Source organism: Protobothrops mucrosquamatus, unplaced genomic scaffold, assembly GCF_001527695.2.
Source record: "Protobothrops mucrosquamatus isolate PMUCROS unplaced genomic scaffold, P.Mucros_1.0 scaffold1054, whole genome shotgun sequence".
Classification (NCBI taxonomy): domain Eukaryota; kingdom Metazoa; phylum Chordata; class Lepidosauria; order Squamata; family Viperidae; genus Protobothrops; species Protobothrops mucrosquamatus.
In genome coordinates, this window is record NW_015387286.1 from 206,475 (window position 1) to 226,536 (window position 20,062).

The 20,062-nt window shown below is 34.5% G+C and overlaps 1 protein-coding gene across 1 annotated transcript in view; it reads right to left on the minus strand.

Moving 5' to 3' along the window:
• The window catches only part of LOC107291117 (gamma-aminobutyric acid type B receptor subunit 2), a 124,121-nt gene that overhangs the window by 98,572 nt on the left and 5,487 nt on the right, over positions 1-20,062 (minus strand). Inside the window, exons 4-6 of the mRNA XM_015820078.1 lie at positions 17,262-17,394; positions 8,977-9,084; positions 1,810-1,932 (exon numbers count right to left, since the gene is read on the minus strand). Of these exons, the coding sequence (XP_015675564.1) occupies positions 1,810-1,932; positions 8,977-9,084; positions 17,262-17,394 (364 nt within the window). The remainder of the gene's footprint in view (positions 1-1,809; positions 1,933-8,976; positions 9,085-17,261; positions 17,395-20,062) is intronic.

Sequence of the window (20,062 nt, forward strand, 5' to 3'; positions counted from 1 at the left end):
GTCCCACAAGTACCACAGTGACTTGCCATCTCTGTTTTACAAAAATATCTGTGGTGACCATCAACAGAATATAGCAGAAACAATGTAATTCATAACAAGTATCTAACTTCCTTTTCAAATCTAGAGACCTCCTTTTTCATATCTTACAGTTTTAAGCCAACAATATGACTTGTCAGAAAATTGCAACTGTCTCCTAAAAACATTAAAACAGCCATATTTACTCACAAAAAATATTTGAAAGTTTCATAATGTATATAGGTTATTCAATTCTGTTGGTTCAATGTGTTTTTGCTTATAAATAAGGTGACCAACCGTCCTCCTTTAGGGAGGACAGTCCTCCTTTTGTAAGTTCTGTCCTCCCTCAAAAAGTGTCCTCCTTCATGTCCTCCTTTTCGATATTTGAAGACTAATCTGCAGGGCTTTTTTTCCCTCATAGAACGCTCAGAACGGTGTTCCGGCACCTTTTTTTGATGGGTTTTTTTTCAACTTTTGCATGAGCTGTGCTATTCCCACTATTGGCTTTCAAAAGCCAATAGGAATTGCTGCTGAGTGCGCCAAAACACCCGGCTGGCAAACTTTGCACATGCAAGTTGTCTGTATTATTGTTGCAATGAATAAAATGTTTCTTTTATTTACGATATTTTTTTCTTCAATTTATTTGTGTCCTCCTTTTCATTGTAAAAAAGTTGGTCACCTTATTATAAATCAAATGTACTACACAGGATTGTGATGGGGGGGGGGTGTTATTTGGGCCACCAAGTCAGTTTTTGTTCAAAGCTCCCTGGAGTTGAGTAAAGAATAAATTCAAACAAATAAAATAAATAAAAAATAAAGACTGCATAAATTGTTCACCTTTTATTAAAGTCAGTCTTGATTCTTGGTGACTACATGGGCAAGTCCCTATAGTTTTCTTGACAACATTTTCAGAAGTGTGTTGGCACTGCCTTCTTTATAGTGCTGAAAGCAACTGGACCAAAGTCATCAAGTTGGCTTGTATGCTTATGCAAGTATGAGACACTCAGGTTTCCCTAGTCTTAATCCAGCACTTTGACCAACTGGTCCTCCAGCAAATATAGGTAAATGTAATATAAAACAAAAATTACATTTTAAATTATTTTTTTCATATATTTTATTTCAATGCAAATCCCATTTTTGCAAGTCAAAGAAATTTGTAGGCAAAGAAATTTTTCACTATTAATTTACTGCATTTTAAAGAAATTTTACTTCTTTCCCTTCAAGAAAATGTTACCACACAACTGGCAAATCTGATAATAAACAATATACTATTGAGTATCTCACCCTTGACTTATATTTCCTGGGTGACTCTTTTTAAAATGATACCAAAATTGGACTAATCAACTAATTTGAGCAAAGTAATAGACAGTGATATTACAGTACCTCAATAGCAACAGTAGAAATGGAAGCTTAGTTTTGATAAAGTGATCTTTGGAACGTCATATTATGCTTTTATTTTATGTGTAGCTTGCATTAGTTCCTCATGAATCTGCTAATGGAGTCCGAAAATCTATTATTTATTGCAACACCATCTCTTATAGACTTTTAGCAGACAACTCCCTTGTGTTTACAATATTTCTGCATCTCAAACCTCTTAGCATGGTAGAGATGCTGGATTCCATTTGTGTAATGTGAGATACACACGCATACGTATATATTCTATTTGTGATATATGTATCACTAAAATATACCGTATATACCTATCATTTTGGATATATTTTTATTTTATTTTGCATTACAATCTTAAACAACTAACTGGAAAACCATTAATATAAAATAGCTGAAATGACAGACCTCCATGTTGTACTTTTCTACTGTTCTCCTCAAGGGATCAACAACTTGCCAACAAATCAAGATGCAAAGATCTATCAGTAGCATTCCTCCAACGATTACCATTAGTTTTTGGTCCTTAATGATCTATGGAAACAAAATAGAGAATATAGGAGGATATTTACATTAAATTCAGAGGTTCCTCTAGAGACTTTGTTAAGAGCTGTAAATCAGACTATGCACACTGTTAATGAGGTATTTTAATTATGCATGGATAAAATCTTCATTTACTTGATCATAGTAAAGCCATTTCACAAGCTATATTTATTTGATTTTTTTGTTTGCTGGCACAGTCTAAAAAACACAAATATATAAATCAAACCGACGAGAATAGAAAAACTGGAATTTAACACATTCTTCATAAACACAAAACACCTTAATTTTTTTTCTTGCATAAATTCATACTTAAATAATTCAGGATAAATTACAGTTAAATTTTAAGTCAGGTTGTTTTTGAAATTTTGCCTACCCCTTACAAATGATAGTAATATAAGATAAAAACATATTGATAAACTGCATTGAAGCAGGACCTCCAATTCTATAAAGCAAAATAAGGAATCACTCTCTTGCTATACTTAATTTGTGATATATGCAGAGTTCAAGAACAGAGCAGAGTGAAGTCTCAGTTGTATCATATATTTTGTTTAATGTACTGTACATCTCAGCCTCTTATATGTACCTTTGTGTGTGCACATGTGTGCCTTTCAGTCAGTGTTAACTCCTGGCCATTGCCCTGACTATTTTCCTAGTTCTATATAAGCAAGATTTCAGAAATGATTTACTACTGCCTTCTTCCCAGGACTGAGAGAACAAACTGGCCCAAGGTACTCCAACTGGTTTTGTCCCAAAGTGGGACTAAAACTCAGTTTCCTTGTTTCTAGCCTAGAATCTTAATCACTACATTAAATTGGCTCTCCCTAAATACCTTTAGTGACATTCAAATTGCTTAAGATTAAAATCTTATCCCTATCCTAATCGAAAATTATTCTCTTTAGCATAATCCACTAAAAGTAGGGCTGAAGGCAAGAGAGTGAGTGAGTGGACAAAAGTGAATAGATGGACCAACCCTTTTCTCTCTCTCTCTCTCTCTCTCTTTCTTTGCTCTTCTATTTTTTTTTATGCCATCAGTTGCTCACTCTATTTTTTTTTCTGCCCAGCAGACAGCTAGAAGTGACAGATCTCTCTTGCTAGAAGGCAACTTTTTTTTTTTTTTGCAAAAAGGCTGTTAAAATTAGATTGAGGTTACACGAATAAGCTAAAGTCTGTAGATTGCTCAAACCTGTTTTAAATATTTATTTTATGTAGTTCATGTTCTCACTATACTTCATTTAACAGAAACCATGGAGTTAATTGTGAGTCCACACTAAATCAGTTGCATTTAGATAGTGTCAAAATCACTTATTCACGACCTAACTTAATTCTTACTATTTTGAATGGGTTTTGAAATGACATTAATTTATTACCATAATTCTATATATATACTTTCAGAAATATGAAACTTTGATTTCAGTAGGTCTTGCCCCCAAGTATACATTTACATAATCCTGGATCGGGGATACAACCCCAATACATCTTGTCCTAGTTTGGAGATGGGCAACCTGTGGCTTTCAGCCGAATTTCAAAAGCCCTTTAAGCAAAAGGTTAATTTAATTTGATACACTAAATTTGTATGCTCCCAAATGCATTCAAATCATGGAAGCCTATGAAAACTATGACCAAAATGTTCATAGTAACAGTATAATGCTGAAAGAAGGTTCCTGACAAAAATATTGCTACAAATTGCCTAACCAACCACACTTCTAGTGCCATAATTTAATAATACCACCAAAACCAGCAGCAACTGTATAACAATTATTCAATAATATACAATTAACAGTCTAATTTACAATGATGAATTCAATTACCCAAAGCCCACCAGAATAGCTTGGTTTTCATGACTTTCTGGAAGGGCAAAAGTGATTACTCTGACAAAAACAATCAGTCTTCTGAATTGGAAGGGACAGGGAGAGGGAGAGAAGGGGGAAACAGGAAAAGAAAGAAAAAAAAGAGGATGTCAGTAGAAGAAAAAAAGTCATGTCCAAAAGAGAGTTGATGGATGATATTGGCGTTATGCCTTTGCTTCTTTGATCTCTATCAGTTAGCACATGGTCCCCAGCACATTGCCTCTATGAATGCAACTCTTTTTTTAAAAAAAGGGTGCCTGATCCTCCTTACTAAAAATATATTGGGATGCCTCAAAAAATTCAAATTCCAGAAAAACAAATGTATTCCGTTTGTGTCACTGCTCTAGAAAAAAAAGTACTACTGATCACATGAAATTAGGCGTCATGTTCTATTTCACTTTTTGAAGTTTTAAGTACCAAGTTTCTATTTTTTCTTATTTTGAAATAAACGACAGTTCTGGGAAACGTTAAATATAAGTCATCATTTGGCCATTCATTCTCAACAGATGGCATTTAAATAGTGCATTTGGTCATGCTCAATTTATTTAGAATGGAGATTTTTACCTCTATCAAATGACAACCCCCCCCCCCCGATATATACTTATAAATCAGAATGAATTAAGAAGAAATCTAACATTAATCTACAGTAAAAGGAGACTAGTTTTCAAACTCCCACCGTCGATGAGATGCAACTTGTCAAAGCCTTGCGAGACCTCTGTACAACTTCACAAGGATTCGATGAGGCCATGTGAGGGTCCTGCAAAGGGACAGCAGCTGCGGGGAGTTAGGCGGTGCAGGCAGTTGAAGCAAAGGTGAGGATGGGAGGATAGGAGGATAGGAGAAGCAAGAAGTCCTGGCCTAACTACTGCAAGAGGGACTATCATAACTGTTGTCATTAAGCAGGGTGGTCACATGTTTCACCTAACAACTACTTTGCTTAGCAGTGGAAATTCTGGTCCCAGTTAGAGTTGTTAAGAGAGGACTAACTGTAGCTCTTTAGAGATCTTCATGCCTATCTCCACAGTACATCATTCTCAGCATTGCTTAGAAAGGCTACATGCATAGTACAAATAGGCTCCAGTAAACTTGAGACCTCTCTATAGACAGCTTGGTGAGATGAGAAGAACAGTCACAAAATATTTGCTTATTTTTCAGATTTATTTCCTACCTTTCAGCAGCTTATTGTTGCCACTCTACACCATTAAGATTTGACAAGAATATAATTAATAGAAATATATTTTTGGATGTTACTATAATTGAACTGCTCTTACTGTCTAAGCTATATTCTGAACACTTTATGTTGGGAAACTTTCAGTTTCCAAGTATGGATATACGTCTAAATCCATTTCAGTTTCACACATACTTAATTAAAAAATTATTTGATCAAATTTCTCTGCCATCATCCTATTTTTTAAAAAAATGCATGGAATTGTACAAAGTTTTTCCCACACACCCATTTTGTACATGTTTTGCATACATTATTGCAAACAGCTTTTGAGCCAAAACGCATTACAAAATTCAAAGAAATGAAGAATCCAAAAGATAAATTATATTTGGTCGGCTAAAGCTGTTACACTACATAAAAATTAGGTTAGTTTGTTTAAGATTATGGATCAAAATACTGTTCACAGCCAGGCTGCTCTATCTAATCTAATAGTGATTCACTTTGTATCCCATTTCCTAAATCTCAGAACCAAGTATCTTGGAGACAGCAAATACAATATAGACTTGTCCATCGTAACCCTTCCATGGTTTCTGGTAATCTGTCAGATCATCATCATATTTTTTTAAATCAAAATGGTGTATGTCTGTGTGTGCATGTGTTTTCTTCCATTCAATGTTTGGACAAATCCCTGCAGTTTTCTTGGCAAGGTTTTTCAGAAGTAGTTAGCCCTTGCCTCCTTCCTAGGACTGAGAGCATGTGACTAGCTCAAAGTCACCGAGCTGATTCTGTGCTCAAGGCAGGGCTAGAACTCAGTCTCTTGGTTTCTAGCCTTATGCCTTAACTACTACACCAACTGATTCTCACAGTGTGCATTAGTAAAGTTCTAATAAATAAATCCATATCTATAAACGTAAAGCCTAAAAATAAAACAGCTCTGATGTTAAGCAAAACGGTTTCCAAAAAAGGCTTTAGAAACCTGCAACCATCTGATTGGAAGGATATCTAAGCATAAGTGGTAACCAAAGTTTATTTAAAATAGATCTGGATATTTTAAAAAAATACTTTTTAAAAAGTACCCTCCGAGAATATTGACACAATGACATTGCCAGTGATTTTTTTTTGTGGCTTGGAGTGAGGTCAATGCTCTTATTTTACATATCTTGGAGGTTTAATGTGCCTATTTTACATATTCAGCAACATATTCTGGGGTCACTGTCAATTTGGTTTCAGACTGAACATGGTATCAAGCATTAGTTGTATTTGTAATGAGTTCTCAGTGGGGAGAGTGCATTTATTCTTGTCCCCCTGAGCTCTCAGCAGCCTTCAGCACTATCAATTAAGGTATCCATCTGAACCAGCTCAGGATGTTGGAAAAGGGAGTGGGAGACACGGTGTTAAAGTAGTTCTTCTCTTTCCTTCCTATCAGTTCCAGCTGGTATTGTTCTACCAAAGATCATCAGTAAGCATGTCCAGTGCTATCTCTACACTGGACTCTGGTCCAAAATCAAAATGAAACTGAGCCAAGTTCAAATAATCAGTTTCTTCCAGGATCTTCTGGAACTGTTGCCAGGTCACCTTCTTAATAATTTCCCCTAGAATGTTCTCCTGAACTCAAAGCTCCTATTTGAGGACCTGTGACAGCTATGGCCAGGAGAGTCCTTGTACAACTCCAGCTTTTGTAGCAATTTTACCCATTCCTACCTATCAGAAGGCTCTGCATGTAGTACCTCAATATCCACATTGCAATGTCCTCCATATGGGTCAATCCTTGAAAACTCTCTGGAAGCTGCTAATAGTTCAGAATGTAATGGTATATATAGTTACCTACATGTCATACTTTACCAGCTATATTAGCTTCCAATTGCTCTTTAGGGGCAATTCAATGTTCTGATTAATATGAAGCCCTATATAGATTAGAAGCAGGCTGTTTTCTGATTATTTCCCACATATTCTATCAGGATGAGCATGCACCAGATCCCTGCCTTGAAGCAATGAAGGTATTATATCTAGGAGGTATGCTATCTTAGTTGCAGCAGATGTCCTTTTTAATAATCCCTTCCCCTCGAGATTTCACTGGCCTTGATCCTGTTCACCTTTAGGGAAGCTTTTAGAATTTGAGCCTTTCTCCAGGCATTGGGTGTGATAATAGAAGAGTTCATCTTTGGAAAGTAAAGCTTATGATGGCCAACAGTATGCTATTAGCATGTCACTTTTGCTTTAGTTTTCTTGATATCATTGGTTTTACTTGTAATTTGAAATTCCACTATTTTTACTGATGATCGCTGCCTGAAGTCACAATCAACCATGCAGGTTTTGTGGTCATATCTTCCAAATAAATAAATAGCAATCAACTTCTGTTTAGTTGCACCAGCATTTTTTTAAATTTATGTCTATCCGCAATATAGCAGTACCACATTGCATTAAGCTACAGTTTGCTTATCAAAGTGGTTGAATTTCTGCATCATGTCATATCACAAATCTTGGTATATAAACTATAATATCTGGACACACATATCACATTAACCATATCAACTACCTACATCATGGTCTACTATACTGTTTAATTCAGCCTTTCCCTGTGCAGTACTTCCTATATAATTTTTAAAAGGTAGAAGACAAAATCCTGGGAGTTGATGATTTTTGCCTAATTAAAACCAAAAACTTCATAAGTGAAGAACAACAGAGAAAATTGTTAGCCTAAGAAACAGAAGATAGAACATTCCATGCCACCCACACTGTTTGCACTTAATTCACAAAATATGGAACTATAAATAGTATAGGAAAGCCATGAAATATTCTATTCTCTATTATTTCCAATAGTTCATTGTTTCTTCCATACAGATTACAACATAGAATATGTAATTCCCTAACCTGCATTTGCCAAATCTGTTTTTGAGAAAAGGCCAGTGACATACAGATTACAAAGGAAGAGCCAGCCAATGAAATAGAAGACAATGGCCCCTGGCAATCATAAATCACGACTTCTATCAGTCTAGATTGACAGCTAGACAAGAAAAAATAAGCACAGTGGCAATATGCCCAGGTCCAAGCTAAACAGCTTCAATCATAAATTACACCCATTTTGGCAGAATATGTTATTTAACATCCAAAATTGCACGCCATATGCGGCCTCAATGTATCTACCTTATAATATTACTTACGATACTACACAATAGAAGCTGTCCATCCTATACCTAGGGATGTGCGTAGTCTCTTGAATTAACAAATCTTACTTCATCAAGGATTTTAAAAAATCTAAAATCTAAAACTCAGGAATGTTTAGGAGAGTTTCCTCAGCCAAGATTTTGTAATAATATCTGTAAGTCAAGTAATTCTTCCTTTCGGGCCATAAGAACAAAATGGTAATATTAACCATGAAAACCAATTTCAATTGCAGAGACTTCTGGCTTAATGTTTAAGAACTTTTTCTTCAGTTGGATTGTTTTCACAATTCAAGCCCCTCCATCTCAGGACTTCTAAACCTGATTCAAGTCAAATGTCAATTTATGACATTATAGATGGCTTTGTATGAGACTGGACAGCCATCTGTCCGAAATGGTGTAGGGTTTCCTGCCGGAGCAGGAGGTTGGACTTCCAACTTTATTATTATTATTATTATTATTATTATTATTATTATTATTATTATTATTATTATTATTATTATTATTATTATTATTATTATTATTATCCAGTATAAGATATAAGAGTGTAAGATTTTTAGTAGAAGCGGCCTAGTTAAATATTTATTTTTAATCACTTTTAAATTTTGTATTGTATTGTATTATTGTTTTTAAACTGGCTGTAAGCCGCCCTGAGTCCTCCGGGAGAAGGGCGGGGTATAAATTTAATAAAACTAAACTAAACTAAACTAAACTAAGCAGCTATGAAAAAATAGGAAACACGTTAAAGCAAGTAATCAATACAGATTTCCCATAATATTTTTTAATTAAGCAGTCAGAGAAAAAAAGTAGAAGCAACTCAGACATGAGCTAATAGAACTATTTTTTTTAAAAAAAAACTGACCTTTTTTTTCATTTTTACATTTTTGAAGATTGCGTGGACTCTCCATGTTTTTGCAAACATTGCCCCAAATGCAGTTGTATAACCCACTGTAAGAATCCATGTCCGGATCTGAAATAAAGAAAAGACCAGTTTTTCTCCCTATCAAGCATCCCATGACTTGCAAACAATGTGTAGATTAAGCAAAGGGAAAAATGTTCAGGCAACAAAACACTCTCAAAATATTGGAATTTCTATATTCTCCTGTTAAATAACATTTATAACTTCCCACAGAAATTATGAATTGGTTATAAATCAGAATGATAAATAATAACTTATACTGTATTTTAGCACAGGAAAGAAAAAAAATTATCATCTATTGACGATTAAGGAATAGCCAAATTAGTCCAAAGGGACCTGAAACATAAATTTCAATTCTACTGATTTCAATTGGATTTGTAAAGATGATAAAATTTGTAAAGATGATAAAATAAATTTACAGTTACAAAAGAAATGTAAAAAGGAAGCATTATTACACTGATGACCGCAAGCCTATAATCTTTCCAGAACTCCCATAGGTCTTATTACTAAATTTTGGTGACAAATTATCAAAAAGCAAAAATGCAATTTCCTATCATATTTCAACAGTAAAAAGTACTCCAATATTGTATAGGCTTTGATTAACACATGCAAAATATAAAAATAACCCACACGACTATTCCTTGATGGACCCTCAAATCAATTTATATCTATCCATTCTGATGACAGCACTGGTCAGTGACCCACTTATTGCAGCCCTTAGATGGATCTTTAAAAACTGGCTGTCAAAAGGCTGCCTATTGGTACATCAGACAGTGAGAGCAAAAAAGAAGAGAAAAAGTGTAAGTATTTGACTGTGGGTCAGACTGCTCAGCTGGCAATGTTGATTATGCAGAAAGCTGCATTGTTAGCATTTTTTTCGCCAGTTTTTATGCTCTACTATTCACTAAACACTTCATTAAAGGGAAATCTATTGTTCCAAAAGAACACAAGGGGAGAGAGATAAACATTGGGAATCCAACTTAAAACATCATTTTAATCAAGTAAATCGTTAGATGAAGATGGCTCCTCAAAACCAATATAACCATCTAGATGTTGTGTGCCCATGCGAAGTACTCTCTACTTAAGCATTTGCAATCGCTTTGTTTTTATTTCTTTGTACAGGTAGTCCTCGACTTATGACCATAGTTGAGCCCAAAATTTCTGCTAAGTGAGACATTTGTTAAGTGAGTTTGGCCCCATTTTACGACCTTTCTTGCCACAGTTGCTAAGTAAATCACTGCAGTTGATAAGTTAGTAATCAATTGTTTAATGAATCTGGCTTCCCCACTGACTTTGCTCGTCAGAAGGTTGCGAAAGGGGATCACATGACCGTGGGATACAGCAATGGTCATAAATATGAAACTGTTGCCAAGCATCTGAAATTTGATCAAATGATCATGAGGATGCTGGAAAAGTCATGACTATGAAAAACGGTCATAAGTCACATTTTTCAGTGCTGCTGTAACTTGAACAGTCACTAAACTAACTGTTGTAACTTGAGCACTACCTATATACTGCTCATCAATATACAGGGTTACAGAACAGAGTTAAAACAGTGTCTGATATGTTGACACTATCAGAAACAGACCAAATAATGTAGCTTGATGGGAAATAATATCCAAGCCACAAAATTCTGCTATAGGGAAAAAAAGTGGAAGACAAAAGGAGGGGATGTTTAGTTTACAAACAATCCATGCATTTTCCCCCCCAAAAAATAAATTCCACTGTATTCAATGGGCCTTTTGTAATGAATGTGCATATGATTGCATTAACTGACATTCCTAACACAGCGGAAGTTATTACAACAACAGAATAGAAATAAATTAAACATTTCATCTGCAATTTCTCAGGAAAGATTTCATATTAATCCAGCAAATCATACCCATACATATCTCCTGCATAATTTATGGAGATGCAAATGAACTTCTACAGTTGCATATTATAATACAGTAATCATTCTTCTGAGGCTGTTAATTCAGAATCCAGTTAAAATCTTCAAAGTTCATATTCACATATGCTTGTTAGGAACCTGGGATCTCCTTCAGTCTTGTCCTTCCTTGGCATACTTTTGACACAATAATTGAAAATCTTGGGATTCATCCAAAGACTGTGATATTGCTTTCCTGTTTCTCCTTTGTCCCATTCTTTCTGCAATATAGCTGTCATAATGTAGAATTTGAATTTGTATGATTGCAAACTTCATTTAACAGACTGCTAATTCCATGTATTGTGGAGGTTGGGTACCCAGGATATTGTGGGTATATCATTTCAGTGGTTAATAGTTTCCCTTCCTGAGCTAGCTAGCCTCTACATTTCTATTACTCTACATTTCACATTCTGGAACTGTAATATCCATGCTGAATTTCTTCGCCTTCTTTCCTTTATTTCCTGAGACCAAAATGCTTTCAGTCCATATCTCAGAAGAAATCAATCCTATATTTTTCCACTGTTACCTGTATATAATACTGACAAATCCTGGCTGATCTGTATAATATAGAAATGATGGTGAAAATCCTTAATAAATAGAGAAATTATTCCCTCTGAGAAATGGAACTCAGAATGAAGGTGTGGCAATAATAATTCTCTTGCTGATAGAAGTTACTTCAATATCCTCCTGGATTGCTCATCTGAGCACACAGCAGTCCTTCCTGTTTGACCATGTCTGGTTGGTGGTGTAAGTCCCTGGATGTTGACCTATGCTGTATCTTATTTTCTACACTGTTTACTTTTTAAATGAAACTACTGAAAGAGTCATTTAGGAATCTGGATATGGAAGGAAAAGTGACTTACATTCTTCTGCTGTTGAATTACCCTCAAGTTCAGTAATAAGATGGGTAATAGGTACACAAACTGAAATTAAAGACTGATGAGGCACAGGGGGATATTGGTGAGTAGGAAAACAAACTTTGATTTGGGGAATTAATTTATGTTGGATGGGGTTAGATTTCTGAAAGAGGAATTCTGCAATCCGAGAGCATATTTAATGCCCGGTTGTTTCCAGAGGTGGGTTTCCACAATTGTGTGAGTCACTTGTAATTGTTCCTTGAACCATTTGGACAAAGCAAATCATTCAGATTTGTGCCTCAGTTGTGTTACAATTAATTGTAATTGACTTCATGTATTTAATTATACTGTTTTTTAATTTAGAATTATTCTAATTTTATATTCTGCTTGAGCAAAAAGGGAAGATAATAATAAAATCAATCTCTCAAACACTTTTCTTACTGCAAACATTTTTTAGGTAGCATACAAAACAGATTTGGCCATAAGAAACATAAGATTCCCATTACAATCTTAACCATAAATAATACTTCTGCTAAAAAGAGTCATTATATGATTGAATTTCTCAATAAGTATTTACCCAAAGTTGGAAAGGTTTTTTTTTACATTTTTTAAAAAATGTAAAATTACAGGAACATATACAAAAAAACTATGAATTACAGTTAAGAAGCTTAAAAAAACATTGAGAGAACATAAATAACGCATGGCTAAAATAATCAGTTAGCACTTAACCATGCAGTCAAAGTGATAAAAGTTCTAATTTTCAGTTTTTAAAAAAAAATCAATGTAAATATTTTTTTTATTTTTAACTTCCTAGCTTCTCCTCCTAGCTGTAGGATTTTCTATTTCCCCTATAATTTCTTTATAATTATGGCTTCTCAAAGAATTAAATTCTTTGTTTTAACATTTGAATATTTAACTTTTTGCAGTTAACCTTGCAATTATTAGATTTCTCCTATACAGTTTAAAAGATATCAACGGCAAAAATAACATCTAGTAGATATATATTAGTAGAATAAAACTAGGCAGATATGTATTTGTCGTGATAAGCTTTTCCTATTTCCAAGACTTTCTATTATGTCCTCTACTTTCCCTCTCCTACTGTCTCCTAGACCAGCACAGTACTCCAATTAAATGCCAATTCTCATACAGTATCCCCTTCCAAAATATTCTTTTGTTAAAGTGTTATTTAGAAAAAGATTGCATGGGCAGTCTTCCTCAGATTTGTATTTTGCAACATTATCAATCATAGACTTTTTAGTCTATAGGAAAAAATAAATATGAAATGCATACAAAATAATAACAGTGCTTCTATTTACAGCTTAATAAACTACATTAATACAGTGATTTAGAAAGATAGCCAAAAGGGGTATATTGCTTGACAGTTCTTTAAGACCACTTTAGACAGTGTGCAGTTACAGTCAGGATTTCATCAAAATACAATAGTCCACAGTAATTGTACAATATAAAACCTATTAATAGATTTAAACTAGGGGGAAAAAACAGAGAGAAATATGTATCCCATATGCTACAGATTGCTCGATGATTAAATACACAATCCAGAGTGAAAATAACTCAAGAAAGGAGTGTAGCAAAGGAAAATCTCGAATTGGGTGTTGGCAACAGCTTCCTACTCAAGCAACTATTTAACTTACTGCAAGAAGACCAATAGCATCCAGGGAAAGGATAAACAAAGATCCATGCATTGTGACATCATCACACAAATTCTGTGGCTTACATTCTTGCATTAGATATTGGAAAACAAGTTGGAGAATTCTGGGTGAATAAATGGTAAACTAAATATCTCCCAAAGAGTGGATGATGATGATGATGATTAGTGATAAGTTCAGTCCAATGGAACCTCTCTGGGTATGAAGAGGATGAGAAATTGCCCACCTGAGCTTCAGATAGCTGCTCCTCTCAGCTTGCTCAGAAAATGGTTCTGGGAGACAAGGGAAGCCATCAAACTCTCAACTGCAGTGGAGCCTTTGAGAACGCTGGGTTTATCTACTTCGCTTTCTAATTGCTTTTAGGTTTACAATTATTTCAAAGTTAAAAAGATTTTCCAAACAATGTTTGAAAAGCTACCTGGTAAGTAAAACATCACCCTAAAAGAAAAGAAAAGCTAACTAATAGTTTACGGAACTGTAAAAATAAAATGACAAAAAGCTAAATAAGAATTTAATTTAAATCATTGGATGATTTGAAACGAGATAATATTCTCCATTCCTGGTTCTCATATTGTCAATTGATAGATAGGTGGCATATAGATCCAAAGCTTGGTTTAACTTTGGAGGATGTGAATTTGATAAAGCAGATTAAGATCAAAGTAGAGCTCATATTAGGAGAATTTATAGTGTTTTAATAGAATTGGATTCTGAAACAGAATTAGTTAAAGATTGTATGATTAAATGGGCTCAAAACATCCAAGAACCAATTTTGCTGGATACATGGGAAATAATTTGGGTAAAAAATGTGAAATTTACTCAAGCGCAGAATTTAAGGGAAAATTTTTATAAAATGTTTTATGGATGGCATTTGGACCCCCAGAAGTTGTCTTGTATGTATCCTAACCTACAGCCCAAATGTTGGAGATGTGGTAATTCAGATGCAACTTATTATCACATTTGGTGGACATGTAGGGATGTAAAAGCTTTTTGGATTAAGATTTGGTGGAATATCCAACAGATTTTTAAGAGAAAGATAAAATTTACACCGCAATTATTTCTTTTGGGTATTATGGAAGACTTAAATTCTAGAGAAATTATTTTGATGTTGTATTGTATAATGGCAGCAAGGTTATTGGTTGCTCAAAACTGGAAGAAGAATGCATTACCTACTATGGATGATTGGAGAATGAAAGTGTTGTATTTTGCAGAAATGGCTAAGATTTCCGCATACTTGAAAGATCAATCTCAAGAAAAATTTATTCTGGTTTGGAGAAGATGGATAGATTATACTCAGAGAAAGTATGAAATGAACAAATACTATATAGCTTTTGAGTAGATTTTATATTGTTTTTATTTTATTATTATATTATATATAATTTATATTTATATTTATTTCAAGTTGATATTTTTTTTTATTAGAGTTAAAGCATGTTAATATTTGATTGTATTAAGTTTGGGTAGTTTTATTTAGATCTGGGATGACATGTGCATAACCCTGTATTCGATTCCGGGAAGTCCAGGGGGGGAGGGGGGGAGGGGGTTTAAGATGTAAATGTAAATGTTGGTATATTAAAATGTTATAGTGAAATAATGTATTTGAAGAAGATGAGATGCTCGGCTGGCGCCCCCAGACTGCGTCCGAAGGATGAGAAAAGGAAGGAGGTGGGATGTGTAGGGTAGTTGAGAGGAGGAAGGAGGAGAGAGGTGTAGGTAGGAGGAAGAGAGGAGGAGGGAAGTAGGTAGGAAGGGTGAAAGAGAGGGTGGACGCGGGCGGGGGGGCTGCTGAGCATCTCTGAATAGATATGGGGGGGTTTCTTTTGTTTATTAATGTATACCATATTTGTAATTTGTTTGTTTATTTGAAAATTAATAAAAATTTGAATATAAAAAAAGAATTTAATTTAAAAACAAGTTTTAAATTGAGATAAAGGAGTAGACAAATTTGGAATATTAGAATTTTGCTATGACTTTTGAAAAACTGAGCATACAAAACAATATTTTGTGGGAACTTGAATTGTTTAGTCTACTAAAAAAAGTTTATTGGATGAAGGTTGAAAATAGAAAAAAGGAAATTTGAGATCTCGGGAATACAAAATGTGACACTAGAAGGAACTAAAGTTCTAGGGAGAAAAAAGATAAAGTGTAATTTACAAAATGACAGACTAAAGCAGTGATGGCAAACCTTTTAGAGACCGAGTGCCCAGACTGCAACCCCAAACCCATTTATGCATTGTCGGGTGCCGGGTGGGTGTGGCCCATTGGGTGGACATGGCTTTGGTGGTAACAGCAAACTGGGTGGGACTAAAAAGTTCAATCAATTCCAACTTTGCAAGATCTTTTTTTTCCCCGCGAGAAGTTGAAATTGACTCATTGATTGAACCTTTTTTTTTTTTGCACACGGCGCCAGAGGCCTAAAACGAAAAGGTTTTATAAAACCCAGCTGAAGACCTAGGACTAGGGCGACGGCGCACATACCCACAGAGAGGGCTCTGAATGCCACCTCTGGCACCCGTGCCATAAGTTCGCCACCACTGGACTAAAGTATATCACTTGAGACATTTAATATTTTGTTTGAAGAACTGCAGAAATAAATATATATATGTAAGATGACAGTAATAATGTCTGCACCTGTAAATACATTATTTGAAGAAATTTCTAAAGAAGTAAAAAGATGTAAAAGGATAACATTGAAGAATTTATAGACAGACGGGATTAAAAAGTGAAACAAATCCCAATTAATGTAGATGTTAATAAAGAAAATAAAGAAATTGTGGATTATAAAGCAGAGATAATAATCAAAGTGAAATTACAATTGATAAACCATGAATATGATCTAGGCAACGCCTTATTGTTGGGTTTTCAAAAAAAGAGTTTCTGAAGCCTTGAAGAAATTTTTGAGGAAGGAAAAATTGAATGGAGATTCAATCCCATGACAGCAACTTGATTAATTAAAGCTTAAAATTGGCAGAAGCAAAAGAAAAGAATATAATGTTGACTTGTTTGATCAGGATTAAAATGAGAACTATTTCTATAGATGTCTGGACACCTTTTAGAGACTTTTTTTTTGCTGACATCTGGATAGAAAAGACACTGTTTTGGGATTTACATAGGATGGGGGGGGTCTGTGAAGAAGTGAATTATGTTTGTAATCTCATAGGAGGTGGGGAAATATAAATTTGTCTGTAATTGTTGCAAGGAAGATAAGGAGTTACTTCTTTAAATATTCTTTTTTGTATTTCTTTTTCTTTTTTCCTATACATTTTGTATTTCTTTTCTTCCTATTCTTTCTTTCTGATCTCAGTTTGTATTGTCTTTTTGTACTGTACAACTTTAAAAAAGGATTTTAGAAAAGACATTAGAATACATATTCATACATGGCATTTGTATGATGATGTCACTGTGCATGTGCTCTTATTTTGGCGTCATCATGATTTGTTGCACATAGCCCTAGACGAAACTAGTGGCCAATCTGAGATCATTAAATCACTGTGATACACTTATACTTCCACCTTTTTTTATTAACATTGCACTAAAATAAATTACTTTCTGAAAGTCTTCTATATTTTTCCAAATATTTGGATGACTTACAGTATAGCAAAGTTGCACTAAAATATATTACTTTCTGAAAGTCTTCTGTATTTTTCCAAATATTTGGATGTCTTACAGTATATCAAAGTTGCAGTGTTTCAAACTTCAAGTGCATAAGTAGTTGCAGTTAAAAGAATAGAAATTTTATAGAAATATGAATTTTATACAAAATGGTTCAGAATTACTTACGGTACAAAGAGTCTCAAATGTTTTCTCAGAAACAAAAGATCCATCAAGCCCAAAAAGGAATATAGATGCATAGGACAGCATTCCCCCAAGAATAATGAGATTGTTCATGTAAGGACTAGACATCTTTATTAGCCTTTGGGAGAAGAAAAGACAATTGCTATAAATCAATTCAATATGATTTTTGTAGATCATTATTCAGCCTAGCTCCTTTTAATATCTTAGACTGTAATTCCCTATCATCTTAAAAAAGTATTTACTAGAAACATTTCCTTCAAAAACCAAAATATTAACAGAGGGAAGGACAGTAGGAGCCCAAAAACAAAAACCCTCCAATAAACAACAACTTCAGAACATAAAGGTATATCACTGCATATATCTAACTTCATCATTAGAATTATTCTAAATCTAATAAATTTAATAAATAATTTTAAAATAGTTTAAATACATTTAGATTTATTAAAGCAGCTTAGAGGCAAAAATAAGATGGGTAGCATATAAATTTGATAAATAAAGAAATGAAATAAGTTAGACTAAGAAAATACTATTTCCTGTTCTGTGGGAAAACTTGAAAATGCACAGAAAAACTGTATAATATCCCACTTTTCTAAGTTACAAATAAGTAATTTCTGGTTCTTCAAAAGCTTCAGCCTTTATCAGTCTCAATAAACTATACATTTAACTGCTATGGTCAAGTGATGAGCATACAGTGTTATCAAAATAATATACAGAAAAAAGGACAGAATCATTTGCCAAAACTGGACACTAACCAGCAGACTACATGAGGAAAGCAATTGTTGGAAATGCCCAAACTTTGATCTGAGAAGATATATAATGTATGTTACTTTTGATATCCCTCTTGTCAGGGGCAGACCATGCCCTGATTATTATAGGATTCTCTGTTCCCTTGGAGACTGATGGACCATGATGAGTTGATGATCAGGGAACTGGGGGTTGTTTCTGGTCCATTTGAAGATTTGGTGATTCACTGAAGAATTGAGGGAGATGAAATGGGAGAAGAGACATCTAGAACTTTTGGTGCTTGGCAAGGGACAACATGGCCAAACATGAGCTAGAGCTACTATTAAAGTCTACCTCGAAGCATCCATAGATAGCTGCCCCATTACTTTGCTTTGGATGACACAGGACTTCTTGGGTAGAGGGGGCTTAGAGACCCTACTACAAGGCCGTGCAGAAGAATTTGCTCAGCAACTGTTGGACAAAATTGTTCACGTCCATTCTTAGTTGGATGCTGGGTTTACTGCAGTTTTAGGGAGATGTGAAGGGTAGATTATTGTCCTGTTATCTGAGATTGGTTTCAACCATTTGGTCCTGAGGAAGTGGACAGGGACTTTAGGATTGTGAGCTCAGTCACCTACTCTTTAAACCTATGCCACTCCTGGCTAACTAAATCTGCTCATTCATGTGGGTGGATTCTGGCAATGGTGAATTCTTCCTTGAATGAGGGGTTGTTCCTTCACTTCACCCCTACTCAAGAAACAATTGCTGAATACCACCATACTGGTTAATTTTCACTCAATATCTAACCTTCCCTTTTGAAGGAAGGCAGTTGAAAAGATGGTCACACAGCAGTTTTGGAAGAATTCTTTTTGTAAAAAATATTTCATTATTTTTTTATAATTACAAATCTTTAGTACTTAGTAAACAATATATTGTCTGGATCCACATATTTAACATAATAATGCATCTTAAGTTCCTACTCCCTAGTCCGTTTTTCTAGCCATTGATAAAATACATCCCATGTTTGAAAGTATTCTGTATCTTCTTTCCCTTTCATTTTCAATGTCAACCTGTCCATTTCTGCACAGTCCAAACTTTTCTTAATTATCTTTTCTTCAGCTGGTATTTCTTTATTTTTCCAATGCTGTGCAAATGTAATTCTCGCTGCTGTTAGTTAATACATGTAAGATTAAATATACACATTCTTTATCATAATTTTCTGAGATTATACCTAATAGAAATAATTCTGGCTTAAAATCTACGTGTTTTCTTAACATTTTCTCTAACCACATATGTATTTTTGACCAGAATTATTTTGCTTTGGGGCATGTCCACCAAAGGTGATAGTACGTGCCTGGCTTTTGTCTACATTTCCAACAATTGCTAGACATATTTTTAAACATTTTTGTTAACCTCGCAGGTGGTAAATGCCATCTATAAAACATTTTATATAGATTTTCTTTATACACAGCTGCCATTGTTATTTTATAGTTTCTTTCCCACAAATTTTGCCATTTTTCTACCTCTATATTGTGCCCAAAGTTTTTTGCCCGTTATCATTGTTTATTTAACTTGTTCATCTTCCATCTTTAAATTTAACAGAAATCTATATAGTTTCTTAATCAATTTTTCATCTGATGACAATAGTATTTGGTCAAACACTGTCTGGTCTTTATAAAAACCATATATTTTAGCATCTTTCTCATCTCGTTTGTATTGTAGGTGCGGCCACCATGATAGCTCAATGCTTTATTCTTCCAGCTCTTGTTTGACCTCCTCTTAACTTCAATTGCTCTTCTTGACTTCCTCTTAACTTCAATGCTATTGACCATGGTATCCTTCTGGACCAGATCCAAGGGTTGGGGGTGGGCAGCACTGTGTTGTGCTTATTCTCTTCCTTTCTTCAGGGTTGATACCAGTTGGTAGTGATTGGGAAAGAGAGATCCTGCCCTTCTTTGTGGGGTTTTGCAGGCTTTGGTGACTTCTCCTCTCCTCTTCAATATTTACATGAAGCCACTGGGTGAGCTCATCTACCACCGTGGGATGTGGTATAGTCAGTATGC